General features: G+C 38.6%; 2 protein-coding genes across 9 annotated transcripts; both read left to right on the forward strand.

Annotated features, from left to right (window-relative positions):
* Positions 1–4,412: 4,412 nt before the first annotated feature.
* Positions 4,413–5,467, forward strand: LOC121050469. Its single transcript, XM_040510493.1, has 2 exons — positions 4,413–5,175; positions 5,372–5,467. Exon 1 carries the CDS (start codon positions 4,419–4,421, stop codon positions 5,037–5,039), a length of 621 nt encoding a protein of 206 aa, XP_040366427.1. The 5' UTR covers positions 4,413–4,418; the 3' UTR covers positions 5,040–5,175; positions 5,372–5,467.
* Positions 5,468–14,906: 9,439 nt separating this feature from the next.
* LOC112180711 lies at positions 14,907–17,490 on the forward strand. Of its 8 annotated transcripts, XR_005803035.1 has the most exons (6): positions 14,907–15,672; positions 15,778–15,886; positions 16,018–16,068; positions 16,148–16,207; positions 17,215–17,256; positions 17,359–17,490. XR_005803035.1 is itself a non-coding variant. In XM_024319271.2 (5 exons), the coding sequence occupies exons 1-4, from the start codon at positions 15,105–15,107 to the stop codon at positions 17,222–17,224; spliced, it is 747 nt and encodes a 248-aa protein (XP_024175039.1). In that variant the 5' UTR covers positions 14,907–15,104; the 3' UTR covers positions 17,225–17,256; positions 17,359–17,490. The 8 variants fall into 8 exon arrangements, 4 of the variants coding, with proteins under 4 accessions (XP_024175039.1, XP_040366377.1, XP_024175038.1 ...); XR_005803034.1 differs by having other exon boundaries at positions 17,215–17,470; XR_005803036.1 differs by having other exon boundaries at positions 14,907–15,396; positions 15,474–15,672; positions 15,778–16,068; positions 17,215–17,470.
* The last annotated feature ends 785 nt before the right edge of the window (positions 17,491–18,275 follow it).

Here is an 18,275-nt window from a genome sequence, read left to right on the forward strand (position 1 = left end):
TGCCCCGTCCGGAAGAACAAGTTGGAAGCCATAATACCCGAGTTTCAATTGGGATCAGCTGCCACATCCTTGCTCAAGATGACATTCCAGTAGTCTTTATTGAATATTTGTACATTAATTCTGATCTCTGATCAGCTAGCTAAGCCTTGGAATATTTGATGAGGGACCAATTGGAGTTGAAGATGACAATATTTCCTCCAGCTTTCTCTTTTTACGCGGAGGGCATCGGCACAAGGGACATAAGGGATTTCTGTGAAGCCAGCCAAGAATGCAATGTCTATGAAAAACATGTAAGCAGGGCAAGCGAGCAATTGGGGTTGCATCCTCCTTTTCCTCAAAGTCATCCATACAACTAGGACATGATTCTTGTTTCTTAGCTTCCAAGCTATCAGGTCCCACTTTCTCCAAACCCTCCTCCTCATAATCAGTAATCAAGGATAACAATTCGGTGCCATCATCTGAGTCTAGCATCTGAAGTATGACATCAAAATCAACCGGAGGAGGAGGAGGAGGAGGAGGGCGCAAACTCAACCGCACAGTCACATTGTCTACAGCCACTTTAAGGGGCCGCAATGGGCGGAGGGGAAAACGCTGGCAATCCTTATCAACCTCTTGAAAGATCTGGTCAATGATAGTTGGGAAAAATGCACCAACAGTCCCTCAACTATTGTGCACCGGCCAGTTTGATACCCCAACTCTCAATGGTATCAATGTGATACCTGAACCCATATTTCTCTATCAACGACATACTTCCGTCAGATTTCGCTGACGGATCCGTTAGATGGGTGACGTGGCAAGCACGTGGGCCCCAAAAAAAGGCCAAACACGTCTTTTTACCCAAATTGCAACCCTAAACGATCAAAAGCCCGAGTTTCCCTCCATTCTCACACAGTTCTCTTCGAAAAAGCTTGTCGAAGTGAGACCCAAACTCTTATCCATCCAAAATTTCACCTTTTATCTCCAAAAGATTCGAAAATCTGACTGGGAGTCTGAGCGGAGCAGAACACGGACTAAACCGAATCTCTGACAGTAGAGAGATGGCGAAGATGTGGAGGATCTTTCGGGAGTCTGGACCACCCCCAGAAAGTAAGTTTTGGATTCTACTCAATCCTATATTCTTATCTGATGTTTAGGGTTTAGGGGAAATGAGTTAGATGCCGACAAACAAGCATGGTCACACTTATAAAAACGAAAGGAGTTGTTAAAAAATTCTGGGTTTCATCGAATCTGTCAAGGCCAAAAGCGACAAACATATAAAAATCGGTTTGGTAGTGCTGCTTGATTAAAGAAAGAGTAATATGGAAATAGATTTGTGCATTCTGGGTTTTATAATGGTTTTGTTCTTAGTGATTGATCGATGCTTAATTTCAAATTAGGGTTTTTAAATGTTCTATTCCCAATCCAGAAAAATCGATTTGGGCAAAGTTTGAATACGAGTCGTATTAGGTATCGTACATTATCAATGAGGGTTCCTAAAAGCTTAGGACGTTATTGTCTCGTATTGAGGTTGTTATTGATGGATAGGTTCATATTCTGTTGTTTTTGCAGTTCCGGAGCATTTGTACACCATGGAAATCTTTCATGGTGGGTATTTTGACAAGCAATTAGATGGGACAAAGAAGTATAAGGTGGCAAGGTTTAACAAGATGGGAGGGAAGATCTACTTAGATGGGCTAGATCCCGAGTTAATTTCATGGGTGGAGATGAACAATATTGCCTATGCGTTGGGGTACAGGGAGAAGCCCATCTCATACCATTTCAAGCTACCTCGGACATCAAGCAATGAAGGGTTTATTCCAATCAAGAATGATGCAGATGCTATAGAAATGGTGAAGCTCATTCCTCTGAATAAAAGGCAGATTTCAGTGTACATAACTGGAGGTGGTCCTAGGCAGAAGAGAGAGGCTGAGTTGGATGATCTGAAGCCCGATGATCCTGATTGGGAAAATCCACTCAATAAGTGCACAGCAGCAGAGAAAGAAAGAATGTTTGAAGCAGCCAACTTGCTTGGTAGCCAGTTAAATAGATCACCTTCTAGAGCTACTGTGGGGACCAGTGTTCCCGAGATAATTGATCTTGAAGATGAGGGTGGTTCAGATGGTAATGAGGGTGAAACAAGGGACGGTGAAACAAGGGTGGGTGAGGGCTTAAATGTGGGAAGAGAAGAAGGTGGAGTAAATGTTGGGGTTAGACCAAGTCAAAGCACATTTGCAGGTCTTTCTGATATTCTGCCAGATGTGTTGGGGTCCCAAGCAAGTATAGGGCAGGAGGGACAGAGGAGGAAAAGTGGTGGAACTGAGGGGCATAAGGGTAACTTCGGAAAGGCCACTACTAAACCTAAAAGGGTAAAGCATTGTGCCAAAAGAAGTTGGCCTGCCTCTGCCACAGCTACTTTAAACAAGAAGCTTGAGGATATAGAAAGGAGAGAAAGAGAGGCTGCTGAGAAGGCTGAAAAAGAAGCTTGGGAGAAGGCTGAAAGAGAGGCAGCCGAGTTAAGAGAAAGGCATGCTACTGTTGAGGAACAAGAGGAGGCTCAGAGATTGAGAGAAAGGGAGGCTGCCGAGCAATTGGCTAGGGAGGAGGCAGAGAAGAGAGAACAAGAGGCTGCAGAGAAAAGGGCAAGGGATGCTGTTGCTGTTAGGGAGAAATTGGCAGAAGAGTTGAGGGAGAGATTACAACAGTCACAGCAAAGCAAGAAAGGGAAAAGCAAGGAGGCTGCTGTATCTGATAAGGGAAAAAAACCAGTTCAGGCTACAAAGGTTGACAAGAGGGGGAAGAAACCAAAAGATCCAAGGTATAACACAAGAAGGAAAGGGAGCAGCAACAATGCAAGAACAGAGGACAGGGTAGTTGAGGATGATGAGACGGATTCAGGATCTGATTTCTATGTTGATTCAGATTATGATTTGGAGCATGATGAGTTTGATGATGCAGACTTTGAAGAAAATGTCACACAGCCAAGGGTTGTTGAGGAATTTGATGACATGGGGTATGGAGGCTACTGTTCAGATGACCATGGAGATTCTGATGATCTTGAGAGTATAGAGGGCAGTGAAACAGAGGAAGATGAGGATGGGAATTCACTTCCAAAAAAGATTAACAAGGGAGTGAAGATCAGACCTTGGATCAGGTCTGTGGATTTGAGAAATCCCAAATTCAGGTTGGGGTTAGCTTTCCCAAACTCAGAGCAACTTAAGGAGGCTGTTAGGGAGTGTGCAATCAGAAACCAATTGGGTTTGTGGTTTGAGAAGAATTCAAAGCATAAAATTGAGGTCAACTGCCAATGGGACTGCCCATTCAGATTGTATGCAAGTACTTCAAAGGGTGAGGGTCCAACCTTGATCATCAGGACCTTAAACAACAAGCATACCTGTTCTCCTGTGGAAACAAGCCACTTCTTGAATTACAACAGAATAGCCCAAGAGGTACAAGCCGATCTGTTGGTGGATGAGAACTGGTCAAGGGCTGGGATCCACAATCATATAGAGAAGAAATACAAGCTGGATGTGGGTGTTCAAACCATAACAAGAGCAAAGAGAAAAGCAAAAAGAATGAATGAAGGCCACTACATAGATCAGTACAACAACCTTGCTGCTTACAGGAAGGAATTATTAAGAAGTAATCCGGGTTCAACTGTGGAGATCAAGACTTGTATGGATGGTGACATAAGGAGATTTCAGAGGATGTACATTTGTTTTGCAGCATGCAAGAATGGGTGGATGAATGGCTGCAGGCCTATAATTGGTTTGGATGGGTGTCACATAAAAGGGCACCATCCTGGACAGCTATTGGCAGCAGTTGGCATAGATGCAAACAATGGGATGTTCCCAATTGCATATGCCATTGCTGAGGCTGAGAACCAAGAAACATGGTCCTGGTTTCTTTACCTACTGAAGTGCGATATGAAGATAGAAAGGGATAGCAGCTACACATTCATCACAGATAAGCAAAAAGGGCTGGGAAATGCAATTGCAGGTAATGCTTGTTTAATTTGGAATTTACTTTGTTTATATGATTTTCGATTTTGGGATTTAGAAGTGTTGCCCTTTGTTGCTGGTTTAATATAGACTTGTATATATGCAGGTTGGTTTCCAAATGCTGAACACAGACACTGTGTTAGGCATCTGTATAACAATTTCAAGGCCAAGCATCCGGGGGAGGGGCTAAAACAATTGGTTTGGAATGCAGCAAGATCAAGCACTGTAGTGTGGTTCAACAAGCATATGGCTGATCTGAGGGAGCTAAGTGAGGGAGCTTGGTCTTGGTTTCAGGACAAGAATCCAGCACAATGGTCTAGGGCTTACTTCAAAGATGAGTCTAGGTGTGACCTACTGCTCAACAACCTCTGCGAGTCTTTCAATGCAGCCATTCTGCCAGCTAGAGATAAGCCTATCCTAACAATGTTAGAAAAGATTAGAATGGATATGATGGTGAGGCAATCAAATAGAAGAGTGGCTTGTGAAAGGTGGAAGGATTTGGTTGGACCAAGAATCAAGAAGATCATTGACAAGATTGGTCAGAGAGCAACTGAATACAGAGCACATAGAGCTGGGGAGTTCATATTCCAGATCACTGGCTGTGGAGAGCATGGCAGCAAGCATGCTGTAGATCTGGGCCTTCATACTTGCACCTGTAAGAGGTGGCAGCTGAGTGGGATACCCTGTGTTCATGCCGTCTGTGCATTAAGATTCAAGAAACAGGAAGTTGCATTATATTGTCATGACTATCTTATGCCCTCAACCTATATGGAGGCCTACAACCCCATAATCTACCCTATTGCTGGCCAAGAGGATTGGGAACCTGTTGATTACCCCATTGCACCTCCACTTTTCAAGCAGCAACCTGGTCGGCCTAAGATGAAAAGGGTGAAGGAACCAGGAGAGAGGAATCAGACCACAGCCCCACCTGCACCTAAAGAAGGGAAGTTGCCTAAGACTGGTATAAAAATGTCTTGTAGAGTATGTGGCCAACAAGGACACAACAAGTTAGGTTGTCCAATCACAAAGGCAGCTAAGGCAGCAGCAACTGTAAGTCCTTAATAATGAGGTTTTTTATGGAGCAAACTTCCATTTACTTTGTGTATGTGCACTAACAGTTTCTTGTAAATTTCAACAGGGAGAGGGTTCATCTAATGGAGCAAATCCTAGTAACAAAAGGAAGAGAACCAACAACAAGGTATGACACAAGTTGAACTGATTATGCTTTGTAGAATTTTAAATTGCACAATGTATGTGTGCTTTATTGAACTTGAGATTATGTTCTTGAACTTGTAATTTCACTTCCCAAAATGCTTTACTTGTTTCTGCATTTCCTGATATTGAAATGGCATTTTTGGTGATTGTCCTGTTTCTTTGTCTTTGATTTTTGGTAGCCCAAGAGAGCATCTTTTCCAAAGGGGTGTTCTAACTTGAAGGACCAAATCATAAGGTCAAGAAAGACTTGGAAGAAGATGAAGGAAACTGCTGGTGGTACTTCTACTGTCAATGCAAGTGCCTCAGCTTCACAACGTGTGCAGCAACCTCCTACTCAAAGTAGTCAAAATCCTGCTGCAAGAGGTGCATATAAGAAGTCATCCCAGCCTATGCAACAAAGTCAAGCTTCCTCTGAATGGGCAGGACTTTGAACTTCTTTACATTTCTGATTTTTGGAGTATTTTGGTTGCAGCACTGTCAACTCTTTTGTTTCAGTTTTAGTTGAGGTTGCGTATTAAGTGCTGCTGGACAAATTATGCATCATGGAACATTTTTATTTCGCTCTATTTTAATTTCTCCTTTGTAAGACATGATGTTATAATTGAATGGGAAGTTTGGTCAGATTTCTGCTCATTACATGTGTTTTCAATGCTTACTAATTCTCCCCATTAAATTATATTTTCATTTGATGGAAATTTGTGTGGTATAATACAAATTTGGAGGGAATTGTGGTCATTCCCTGTGGAAAATGGTGGGAAATCAAGGTCTGGTAGAGTCTGGGGTCATTTAAGTCATTTGCCTTTTTTTTGGGGCCCACGTGCTTGCCACGTCACCCATCTAACGGATCCGTCAGCGAAATCTGACGGAAGTATGTCGTTGATAGAGAAATATGGGTTCAGGTATCACATTGATACCATTGAGAGTTGGGGTATCAAACTGGCCGGTGCACAATAGTTGAGGGACTGTTGGTGCATTTTTCCCATGATAGTTTGATGCTCTTCTTCTGGGACATGGAGTTTTGTGGAAAGAATATGAATTAAGTGCTCTTTGAGTTCACTTCTAGATCTTGGAGATGATAGCTTGAGACGTGACAGACCAACGTCTCTGATCACTTCTACATGAAGGCGCCTATATTCTTCCAATTCCAAACTTGGTGGCTCCTCATCATCTTCTTCATCAATCAAACCTCTTTGGATCGTCTTCAAGAGCTTCGAAATCTTGATATGCGCAACTACAAATATATTGCCTCTCTCTCACGACTGAACTTGACATCCTTAATTAGATCAACAATGAACAAATGAGAACAAGAAGACTATTGGAGAAGCCACGGGGTGTTTAGGTTAATGAAACAAAATGAATGATATGAAAAAGGAAGGTGAAGGGTACTATTGCGTTTGAGTCTTTCTAAATGTACCCAGCAAATCTTTTAATACACCCAGCAATATATAGCAATTACCTTCCCCAAAATGCCCTCACCTTCAGTATCAGCAAAGAAAATTATTTCAGATCTATGTACCCAACTGAAGCAAACCCACTTTGCACGACAACTTCATTTAGTGATTTGGGTCTAGTATTCAACACATACTAAAACGCGACATGATTATACTCCATATTCATAAAGAAAGCTTGTGAATATGGTCTTACACTCCTCTTATGAGTAAAGGCCAGAGTTCATGTGTTATGGGAAATGGATAACAAAGGTTTTGAACAGCAAACAGAAATAATATTAACATTGCAAACTCAGCAGTACACACAACATCTTAAACATGTAAAGTTTCATAAATTAATATCCACGATCGTACTTGAATAGTTTCCTTCTACCAATAAGAATTGTCACCCAACAAAAAACGATAGATCAAAGAAAGGGTCGCAGTAATCGATGACAAATTCACTAAACCACTCGCCCTACCAACTCACCTTGGAGAGCACGATTGTGAGATTGCTGTTAATAAATGAGTTGGTTGTGTTTTTCTGAACAACACCCAAATTTGCTGGGTACATGGATGAGGATATTATGGCGAAGTTAGCTAGAAATATATAAGAATACTTAAAATAAATTAGTTGCTGGATGTGTTAAGAGATTTGTTGGGTACATTTAGAATGACCCTTGCATTTATATAGCTAGGTTATAGCTAGGTTATAGGTAACCCTAGCTAGACCAACCCAGGAATCCTTTTCTTGCAAGTATTGGGAAGAAAAAAGTAATCTAGGTTTTATTTTTTTTGGGAAGTCCTATATATACATACACACACCCTTAATCACAGATTTGCTCACTTGAGGGACAATTTTAAGGGACTGTGAGAGACAAATGCATCTCAACCACATGTATTAAATATAAAAACAGAAATTATAACAACTTAAAATTGTGTATTTATTTTCAGCCGTCAGATTCACTTATCTCTCACAGTCCCTTTAAAACTGTCTCTTAGGTGAGCAGGCCTTCCCTTAATCATATTGCCATATGTACAACGAAATTTCATTGAATTTTGTATATATGCATCACAAAAGGAAAATAAAATAATAGCGTTTTGCATTTTTTGGAAAAATCATATTGTGTTATAGAGAATTGGATAATTTTATTGTATTCATCTCACCATGAGGTTTATATAGGGTTACATCATGTATACAAAAGGCAATACATAATAGCTATACTAATCAATCGCACATTACAAGTATGTCAATCGCATACAATACGAGTCTGTCAATTGCATACATTACGAGTCTGTCAAAAATAACCCTAGTCGAAGGGCAAAAAGAGCACAACATGTCCTTCACTCTTCAAGATCGAACATGTAGACATCATACCTTCCCTTCATGTTAAGATCTCCCCCTGATTTCTACAATTATGGGAGTTTGGATAACTTTCTTAATCCGATGCTCTTCACATGTTTCTCAAAGGTGGATTTAGGTAACGACTTGGTAAACAAGTCCGCTACATTATCCTCTGAACGGATTTGATTCACTTCAATATTTAGAAGTGTTTGTTGTTGCTGATTGTAAAAGAACTTAGGCGATATATGCTTGGTGTTGTTGCCCTTGATGAAACCTAACTTCATTTGCTCAATACAAGCTGCATTATCTTCATAAATATAGGTTCATCTGCGGTAGACTTCAAACCACAAGTTCCTCGAATGTGTCTAACTATAGACCTTAGCCATATGCATTCTCGCACGGCTTCATGTAGAGCGATTATCTCTGCATGATTTGAGGAAGTAGCAATAAGGGTTTGCTTTGTAGACCTCCAAGATATCGCAGTGCTTCCCATGGTAAAGATATAACCCGTTTGAGAGCGACCTTTGTGAGGGTCAGAGAGATACCCTGCATCAGCAAAACCTATCAAGACATTGTTGTCTTGATGGAAGGGAGGAGGAGCACGGAAGGTGGCATTATGCCTTGTGGAGTCCGATCCCACACTTCCGTTATTTCTTTTCTCTCTGTAGGGATAGAACAAGCCCATATCAATCGTACCTCTCAAGTATCGAAAGATTGTCTTTATGCCAATCCAATGGCGGTGTGTTGACGTAGAACTGTGTCGAGCTAACAAGTTCACTGCGAATGAGATGTCCGGTCTTGTGCATTGAGCTAAGTACAATAATGCACCTATTGCACTTAGATAGGGCACTTCAGCCTCTAATAAGTCTTCGTCCTCATCTCTTGGACGAAATAGATCTTTTTCAGGCTTAAGACTACAACCGATTATGGGAGTACTCATAGGCTTTGCTTTATCTTCATTAAAGCGCCTTAATAATTTTTGAGTATATGCTAACTGATGGATCATAATCCCATCACTACGGTGCTCGAGTTCTAGTCCGAGGCAAAACCGTGTTTTCCCAAGATCTTTCATCTGAAATTCGGATTAACATGACATAAACTGCTACAATTGCAAATCCGGAACTTGTCCTCTTTATAAACACGCATGAGCATATTTCATTGTTGACATATCCCTTCCCAAATCACTGATCATGTTACTGTTATACACATTTCATTGACCAAGTTACTGGCCAAGTCACTGTTAACCTCAAATCACTGACCATGTTACTATTATACACAATTCATTGACCAAGTTACTGGCCAAGTCACATTGAATGTAACTGATCAAGTCACTAGCCAGCCCATGCTTCTAGTTAGTGAGGTCACTGACCATTTCACTGATCATGTAACAGTCAACGTCACTGATAGACAAGTCACTGTTAACCTCAAGTCACTTGCCAAGTCATTGTTAACCTCAAGATACTGGCCATGTCACTGTTAACCTCAAGATACTGGCCATGTCACTGTTAATCTCAAGTCACTGGCCATGTCACTGTTAATCTCAAGTCATTGGCCATGTCACTGTTAACCTCAAATCACAAGCCATGTTACAGTCTTGAGGTTATTGGCCAAGTCATTATTAACTTGAAGTCACTAACCATGTCACAGTCACGAACATGTCACTGTTAATCATTGGTCAAATCACTGTTAACCTGACATGGCCAGTGAAGTCATTGGTCGAGCCAAGTCCCTAGTTAATGAGGTCACTGGCCAAGTCATTCTTAATCTCAAATCATTGGCCATGTCACTATCCATTGAAGTCACTGACCATGTTACTGGCCAAGTTGCAATCACTTACTATGTCACTATCAATCCTTGGCCAAGTCACTAACCATGTCACTGCAAATACCTGACAAAGTCACTGACCATGTTACTAGCCAAGTTGCATGTCACTTACTATGTCATTGTTATACATGTCACCAATCATGTCACTATCAATCCCTGACCAAGTCACTGTCAATTCTTGACCAAGTTACTGGCCATGCCACGAGTTATGTCACTAGCCAAGTTATTGCATGTTAACCTCAAGTCACCGATAAAGTCACTGACCATGCCACTAGCTAAGTTGTATGTCACTTACCATGTCATTGTTATACACGTCACTGATTATGTCACTATCAATCTCTGACTAAGTTACTGGTCATGTCACAAACTATGTCATTGGAGAAGTTATTGTTACTCTCAAGTCATCGACAAAGTGGATCATGTCACTAGCCAAGTTGCATGTCACTTACCATGTCATTGTTATACACGTCCTGACCATGATACTGTCAATTCCTGGCCAAGTCGTTGTCAATTTGAAATTATAAGTTGAATATAATATAATTATTTCTGCATTTGATTATAAAACAAAACAATTCTATTCCAATTTTTAATTTGAATGAAGATTTAAAGCTTTTTTGAGTGGAGATGATACATGACTGTCTTTAAAATTTAGTTTGATACTGTAACGTACATCGCCAGTGACATAGCCTACTTATGTAACTGACCATGTAATTGACTGTATAACTGATCGTATAACTGGCCATATAACTGATCATGTAACTGAACTTATAACATGTAACTGATCATGTAACTGACAATCCTTTTTATGTAACTGACCATGTCACTAGCCAAGTTGTATGTCACTTATCATGTCATTGTTATACACGTCCATGACTATGTCACTGTCAATTCCTGACTAAGTCACTGGTCATGTCACAAGCTATGTCACTGGAGAACTTATTGTTACTCTCAAGTCACCGACAAAGTGGATAATGTCACTAGCCAAGTTGCATATCACTTACCATGTCATTGTTATACACGTCCTGACCATGATACTGTCAATTCCTGGCCAAGTCCCTGTCAATTTGAAATTGTAATTCGAATATGATATAATTATTTCTGCATTTGATTATCAAACAAAACAATTCGATTCCAATTTTTAATTTGACTGAAGATTTAAAGCTTTTTTGAGTGGAGATGATACATGACTATCTTTAAAATTTAGTTTGATACTGTAACATGGCCAGTGACATAGCCTACTTATGTAACTGACCATGTAACTGACCGTGTAACTGATCATGTAACTGGCCATGTAACTGATCATGTAATTGACCATGTAACTGAACATATAACATGTAACTGAACATGTAACTGATCATGTCACTGACAATCCTTTTTATGTAACTGACCATGGCACTAGCCAAGTTGTATGTCACTTACCATGCCATTGTTATACACGTCCATGACTATGTCACTGTCAATTCCTGGCTAAGTCACTGTCAATCCCTGACCAAGTTACTGGTCATATCATAGGCTCTGTTACTGGCGAAGTTATTGTTTAACCTTGCCACTGGCTATGTCTAGTATTGATCAAGTCACTAACCATGTCACTAAAATTGGCAAGTCACCAGCCATGTCATATTGCATGTCATTGGATAAGTCACTGGCCATGTCATTGAAATTGGCAACTTACTTGCAAAGTCACTGACCATGTCATATTGCATGTCACTGACTAAGTCACTGACAAAAACAAAATCCATCCTGATCAGTTTTTGGTTCACAAAAACAATAATCATATTCATATATATATATATATATATATATATATTAAACTTGATGTTAATGCATCAAATCAAAAGGCTGCTTTATTTGCCAAAGACAAGATTTTTATATTTTATTTTATTTTTTTATAACGTTATTGTGTATAACAAATATATGCGGCACCACCTCAAAATAATCTTCAATCCGTGGGATATATGTATGAACACAATAATTAAGAGGTTTGTAATATACAAGCACCTAAACATGGAGATCAATTAATAGATCTTTATAACGTCAATGCTAAGGACAAATATGGGGGAAAACACTTTTGAATACCCTGTATTTGGAAACTTCAACCTCATTCTGAAACAAAATCAATAGGTTGTCCCCCATGCAAGATGCACGAGCCTTACAAAACTTTGGTATCAAAATGTGATGATGTTATTCGTGAACCAGGCAAATAGGTCGGATTAAGAAGAGTCTTGATATAAAAGCTCATGAACCTCTTGGAAAAAGCTGTTAATCCCTTCATCATTACGGGAGTCAAAAAGCAGCATAAGTCGTGTACGTCTCACCTGTTCCAAGAAAACCATAAATGATAAATATGCTTGCTTCCAACTTCATTCCAACTAGACTACACCAATCTTAATCTCAGCACCTAGAAATGCTCAAAACTGAGTGGGAAGTAAAGAATGATACAAAAATCCATAGAAGAAGGCCTTTACATTTCAATTTACAAGATCGTTTCTAAGAGGCATCATTTTTAGTTCTGAATGTAAAAACATATGCAAGAGGGGAAACTGATTGAGCTTGTTGTCAATCATTTCAATTCTACATAGGCCTTTTTTTTTTTCTTTTTTTTTTTCCAACCAAAACTGTGGTTTCTTCCAGCTTTGTCTTTTTTTTTTTTGTAAGGACAATCATGATGGTGTAATAACTATTCAAAGAACAAAAAATGAATACACTAAAAATTGGAAGCATGTTCAGCTCTGACAACCACCATCTAATTAACTCTATTGAATAACATAAGCCCAGAAAGTGATAGGTAGATATTCAGGAGGACTGTAACAGTTAAAAGTTAAAAGACAAGTGATACTAGGCAATACATAAAATTGTATGTGGGTTAAAGTTAAAGATCATGTCTTTAACCTACCTAGAATCTAGTATAATAATTCTGTCACGATCTGACAAAATTTTTGGACAATTTGAGCACAAAATTACAGACAGGGCCAAAACTGAGAGAGAATGGCGTATCTTCAAGGCATGTGAGCCTAGAGTTTTCGTTCGAGTAATCAAAATGGTTTACTCACATGTAAGTTTTCAAATTTGTCGATGAAATCATCATAATAGCTTGAGAATTCTTCCTGCACACAATAGGTAAAATTAGAAGAGGCAGAAGAATCAGCTTTAGCATAAAACAGCCCCTAGAACTGTTTTGTTTTAACATCAAACAAAAGCTTTACTCATAACAACTCAGATAATTTTGAATAACACAGTTCTAACAAGTTCAAGAAGTTCAACTTGCTTTAAAATGGAAGGAAATATATGCAATGCCCACCTTACTCATCCCATCTTGTTTCTCTATCCCTATCACATCAAAATAGATTTGCCCGAGCAATATTTCTTTAACCTAAGCAATCAGGAATTATATACTAAACAGCAAAATTGACAACTCAACTACACATGTTCTTCCACTTCAATTTACTTCGAGTACTAAAATACCGTATCCGAGGTGCAATCATCTTTCAATTTTCAGTGAGTAGAATACACTAAACATCAATTTCTCAAACAATTTTATGAAATGCACAATTACGAAGAAGCACGATAATAGAATTGATTCAAACAGCAGAGGCCAACCTTCTTCACACCCAATCTCTTCAACTTGGGAACCTCTTTAAGCAATCGAGCCTTGGTCCGGCGAATCTTGGCATTCAAAGCAACTGCAGATGCCGTACTTTTCTCTTTTGAAGCAAGCCCTACTTTCTGCAGATCAAAATCACTCAAAATTCAGTCTCAATTTGAAAAATAGGACCAAATCATAACTAAAATTCTAGTCAATTACAAAGAGATTCGAACTTCTGAACTCTTAAAGAGATTTCATCGCTCTGAAACACACAGTTTGAATCTGAAAGAAACTGAGAAAGAGACTGAACTTAAAGAACAGCTTCAATGTCGGACTCGACGGCAGATTAGAGACGAGTTAAGGCATCGTCGCCGGAAATGTTAGAGTCCTTCTACTTGTCGACGTCGTATCGGTCATACTTGTTGCAGATCTCGGCGAAGGCATCGTCGCGGGAGACGTTAGAGTCCTTCCATTCTTGCCGACGGAGACATGTTTCGGCGGATCACGGCCAAAGAAACCGATCAAAATTGTTTGAGATCTCGAGAGTGGGAGAGAAAAAGGCCGCGAATTTTTTTTCTCGGAGGAATTTTATCTCTGACCTTTGGTTCAACTTGAGGAAAGTCAAAAGTGAAGTAGATAATGCAGTGAGATTAACAGAGAGGAAAGAGGGGAAGGATGAGGAGGAATTAGATATGAAGATTCTCTCTCCAAACATGTATTTGAGGGCAGAATTGAAATAAAAAAAAATTAAAAACTGACCTTTTTTAACATCACTTCATTATTCATAAGGACTAAATTAATATTACTAACAATTCATTATGGATTTTTTTATCAACTGGGAAACTATGTGACATTTTTATCATTTCACACTCTAATATGACTTTTTCGATCATTATCCTAAACAATAATTTGCTTATCTGCAGATAACATCCTACTTACCTACTATGTGCATTTCATCTAAGACAAAACTTCCTGCTATCTGTATTAACTCTCCACTTATTTTGAAAAAAGCTTTTCCATGGTTAATCTATACAATTATTAAGAGAAGAAAGCTTGCTCTTCATAACTGATTTTTTTTCACCAATTTACCTTTCATATATTAAAAAATTTTGAATCAGAAATAATCAATAAGGATAATAAAGTCAATTTATAAAATTAAAATAAAAGTAGTAGAAGCTCCCCACTACTTTTAACTACCTCCTCACATACTCTTGAAAAAAAAAAAAAAAAAACCTCCACATGCTAGTATGCTAGTTAATAATATCGGATGTGTTTTGTTCTAATATTAATTATGAAACCACTGAAGAAATTAGATAAAGTTTACTTCCTTTTCCATGTGGATATTATTTATTTTTAAGAAAATAATTATTCACCATTCTAAAATAATAATAATTATTTTAAAAAATGTAGCCGTTGCAATTAAGCATAGGAAGTGAAGGAAAACGCGGTTAGGCTAAGCGTGTGAATCCGCCGAGGATTAGGATAAATAATCCAAATTTCCTACAATTAGAAACTCTACTCCATCTCCTTCTACCCCTTGCAATTTGCAAACCCTAGCCCCAAAATCAATTTGTCCTTATAGTTGTTGGCGAATACCCAATTCCGATTTTTGTTCAATCTCCGATACCCACTTGTAATCTTGACTAAAGATTCGATCTTTGGGGATCAATTTTTTCTCTGAGAAAAGAAGACGAATAAAGGAATTAGGGTTTAGGAGTTAGAGGAGGAGGAAGATGGTGATCACGATTGAAGATTTGAGGAAAAATGAGACCTGGCTTTGTGGGTCTTTCTTGAAAATGGTTGATGATGTGAAAGCCATGGCCACCGACCCATCTGAGCAACAAGTGCTTCTGACCCAGATGGTTTTGAAGGACTTGATGATGAATAGGAACAAACCAGAAGCAGCATTCCCACTTGGTTTTCCCAAAAAGAAGAGATCTGGATCTAGAGGGATGCAAAAGCAGAATCAGAATCAGAAGCAGAGGATCATCATCAAATTCAAACGCTGCGTCTCTGCCACTACAGGTATTGCTTCTTATTCTTGCTCTGTTTCCCCTGATTCTGGTATTGTTGTAAACCCAGACCCACTTCATGATGATCAGAAACAGGATTTGAAATTGAAATTGAAATTGAAGAGCAAGAAGAGGTGCTACTCTGAAATCGAACAAGCAGGCGATGAAGGTTTCGAAGACATAAACTCGAAAAGGCTGAGAAAGGGAAAGAATGATAAGAGGGTGTTACCAAGTGTGCAATCGATCACTGAGTATTTTCCAAAGGAAGAATTGCAGGATCGTATTCGTGGTATGGGTGGTTCAAATTGGAACAATGTTGATAGAATAATGGCATAATGTTTTGGTGAAGGATTTAATTCCAGCCTTAAGATTTAATGCATCTCTTGTCATTCAGGATCAGATCACCCAAAGCCAAGAGCAAGAGCAATAGCAATAGCAGGGAAGAGGAATGAGATCAAGATCAGTATGACCAGCTTTGCTTTGTCCTTGTTAATCTGCTTTCTGTGAGTGTTCTTTGAGTTTTTGATTTACACTTGAATCAACTTGTGTAGTCTTTGATCAATATATATGTACATAGTTATCAAGTCTTAAAATTTCTTGTTCATTAACTCTCTACCCTACTCCATTTTCTCAGTCTTGCAGTTTATGTTCAACAGTAATTCAATGAACGACTTTCATTTTTCCGGTATGGTTTTTGTAATTTTAATACTTTCTTTATTTCCCCAAAGCTCAGATATCGCATATCTTCATTCTCTTTCTCTCAGATCATTCAGTATGCTCTTTGAGTTTGGGGGATGCATCCAATTTCTTCTTATGTTTACCTGGTATGTTAGCTTACATGTGCTCTTTTAGTTTTAGACTGGGCTTATTGCTGCTTTTAATCATTTATATTTGTTCATTCTCTTCTTAATGGTGACAACTCATATATAAGAATTAGCTTATGAGTAAAGATGCTTCTGATTTTTACCCAACTGGCATGGTGGTCTGCTTGTGTACTATTGGTTGAATTACTTGCACTAGGCTATGTTTAGGATGAAGGATGTCTAGTTCCAACATTTTTGTTTCTTTTGTCCGGAGGACTGAAGGAATGTTGGTTTAATTCACCGCTGCAATTTGAGATATGGCTCATTAATTTTGGTGCTGATTAATGGAATGTGCTTTAGTTTGAGCTGCATCTGTCCTTGGTCCCTTTGGCAGGAGAGCAATTAAAAGATCTACCATATGGCAGGAGAGCAAAAGGCCTATATATATACAATTGGATGATCTGTTTGAAAAAGTGAAACTATCCTTTTTGTAACTTTCAACTCGAGTAATATCTGAATAAAGTACTTGTACTTCTCCAGTTTATATATGCAGTTTGTGCTGCATCCTACTCCTTTTGTTTACCAATATGTTAGCTTACATGTGCTCGTTCTAGTTCTGTACTAGGCTTATCTGATCTTTTAAATGCTTTACTTTTCGTTTTTCTTCCTCTGTATGCCGACAACACATATTGGCCAGTTAATAAGGAATATGTTGGCTTAGTTGATGGTCAGTCTCTTGATTATTCTGATAGTTAGGGATCAAATTAAATTGGATGAGCTGAAGAGAGGAAGGAATGTGGGTTTATTATCAAATTTACCTTTTTCCCAACTCTCACCAAGTATGACAAAATGAATTTTTATTGGTCATCTGCTTACTTTCCAAAAATGAGCTGGAATTTGTTTTTCCGTTTCTAGGACATGCAAACGCATGCTTTCCACCAGTCTATCTTTCAATTATGTGTTAGATGTTCTAATGCACATACATATCATGTGCTATTAATGTTTTTGCTTCTTCTGCAAATTTCCAGGTCATGTTAACTGTATAAAAGTTTGACATTGGTTCCCTGGTGGTGAGTACTTAAAGATCTACCATATGGCAGGAGAGCAAAAGGCCTATATATATACACACTTGGTCCCTTACCTTTTGGTTATTGTTTTGGTTCTTGCTGCAGGTTTCTGAACTTATGCTCGTGCTTTAGTGAGGCTTGGATGATCTGTTTGAAAAAGTGAAACTATCCTCTTTGTAACTTTCAACTCGAGTAATATCTGAATAAAGTACTTGTACTTCTCCAACAGTCCATCTTCTTGAATTTTTTATTGCATATCTTGTTTTATCCCGGCCATATATAAACGAGTAAAATTGACTATTTTTCGCTGGGGGTTTATACTTTGTACTAGTAAACATTTGTAAATCTAATTTCTGGCTATATTGTTGTTATATTAAATTGCTTGATGACCTACGATTTATAGATCACCTGAAATCCTGAAATTGATCGGTTATATAATTTCTAGCTACTACAAAGCAATAGGTACGTTGTTGCATACAACGACATATGGAATAAAATTACATCATCACACATAGGCTAAAGTCTCCATGTAACCGCAATTGTAGTCATCATCTAGTGAGCCATTTTGATAGGGTAACTCAGAACATGTCTTAACGATCTTACTCCTAATTAACATTATAAGAGTTGACCTCGGTAGTGAGTTTTTGAGGACTTGGACTTGGTCTTGGTTATATATATATATAGGCCCTTCTAGTGAGGGATTTTTTTGTTTTTTTGTTTTTTTTTTGTCATTTTAAGGGATCGCTTATTAGACTCACTTTTCGATCACATATCCACATATTAACCCAGTTTTTAGGTCTATATGAATAGATCACATTTGCAAATTTTCAGCCAAATAACTGTGATTTATAATTAGGATTAATTTCAGTTTACCCCCTTGAGGTTTGGGGGTGTCATCATTTCACCCCCTCTACTTTCAATTTTGAATTTTTACCCCCTAAACTTTTTAATTTCAATCAGTCTTGTCCAATTTTTACTGTTCCGTCCAAATTGGACGTTAAGTTTGACTTTTGAGGGCTAAA

The sequence above is a fragment of the Rosa chinensis genome, chromosome 7 (assembly GCF_002994745.2).
Source record: "Rosa chinensis cultivar Old Blush chromosome 7, RchiOBHm-V2, whole genome shotgun sequence".
Lineage (NCBI taxonomy): Eukaryota > Viridiplantae > Streptophyta > Magnoliopsida > Rosales > Rosaceae > Rosa > Rosa chinensis.

What these genes read in the sequence shown, in the direction of transcription:
- LOC121050469 (XM_040510493.1), top strand. Translation starts at nt 4,419, where the DNA reads ATGGATATGATGGTGAGGCAATCAAATAGAAGAGTGGCTTGTGAAAGG.
- LOC112180711 (XM_024319271.2), top strand. Translation starts at nt 15,105, where the DNA reads ATGGTGATCACGATTGAAGATTTGAGGAAAAATGAGACCTGGCTTTGT. An exon ending in ATTGCAGGATCGTATTCGTG is followed by an intron (nt 15,673 to 15,777) that starts GTATGGGTGGTT and finishes CTTGTCATTCAG; the next exon opens with GATCAGATCACCCAAAGCCA. An exon ending in TCCTTGTTAATCTGCTTTCT is followed by an intron (nt 15,887 to 16,147) that starts GTGAGTGTTCTT and finishes TCTTTCTCTCAG; the next exon opens with ATCATTCAGTATGCTCTTTG.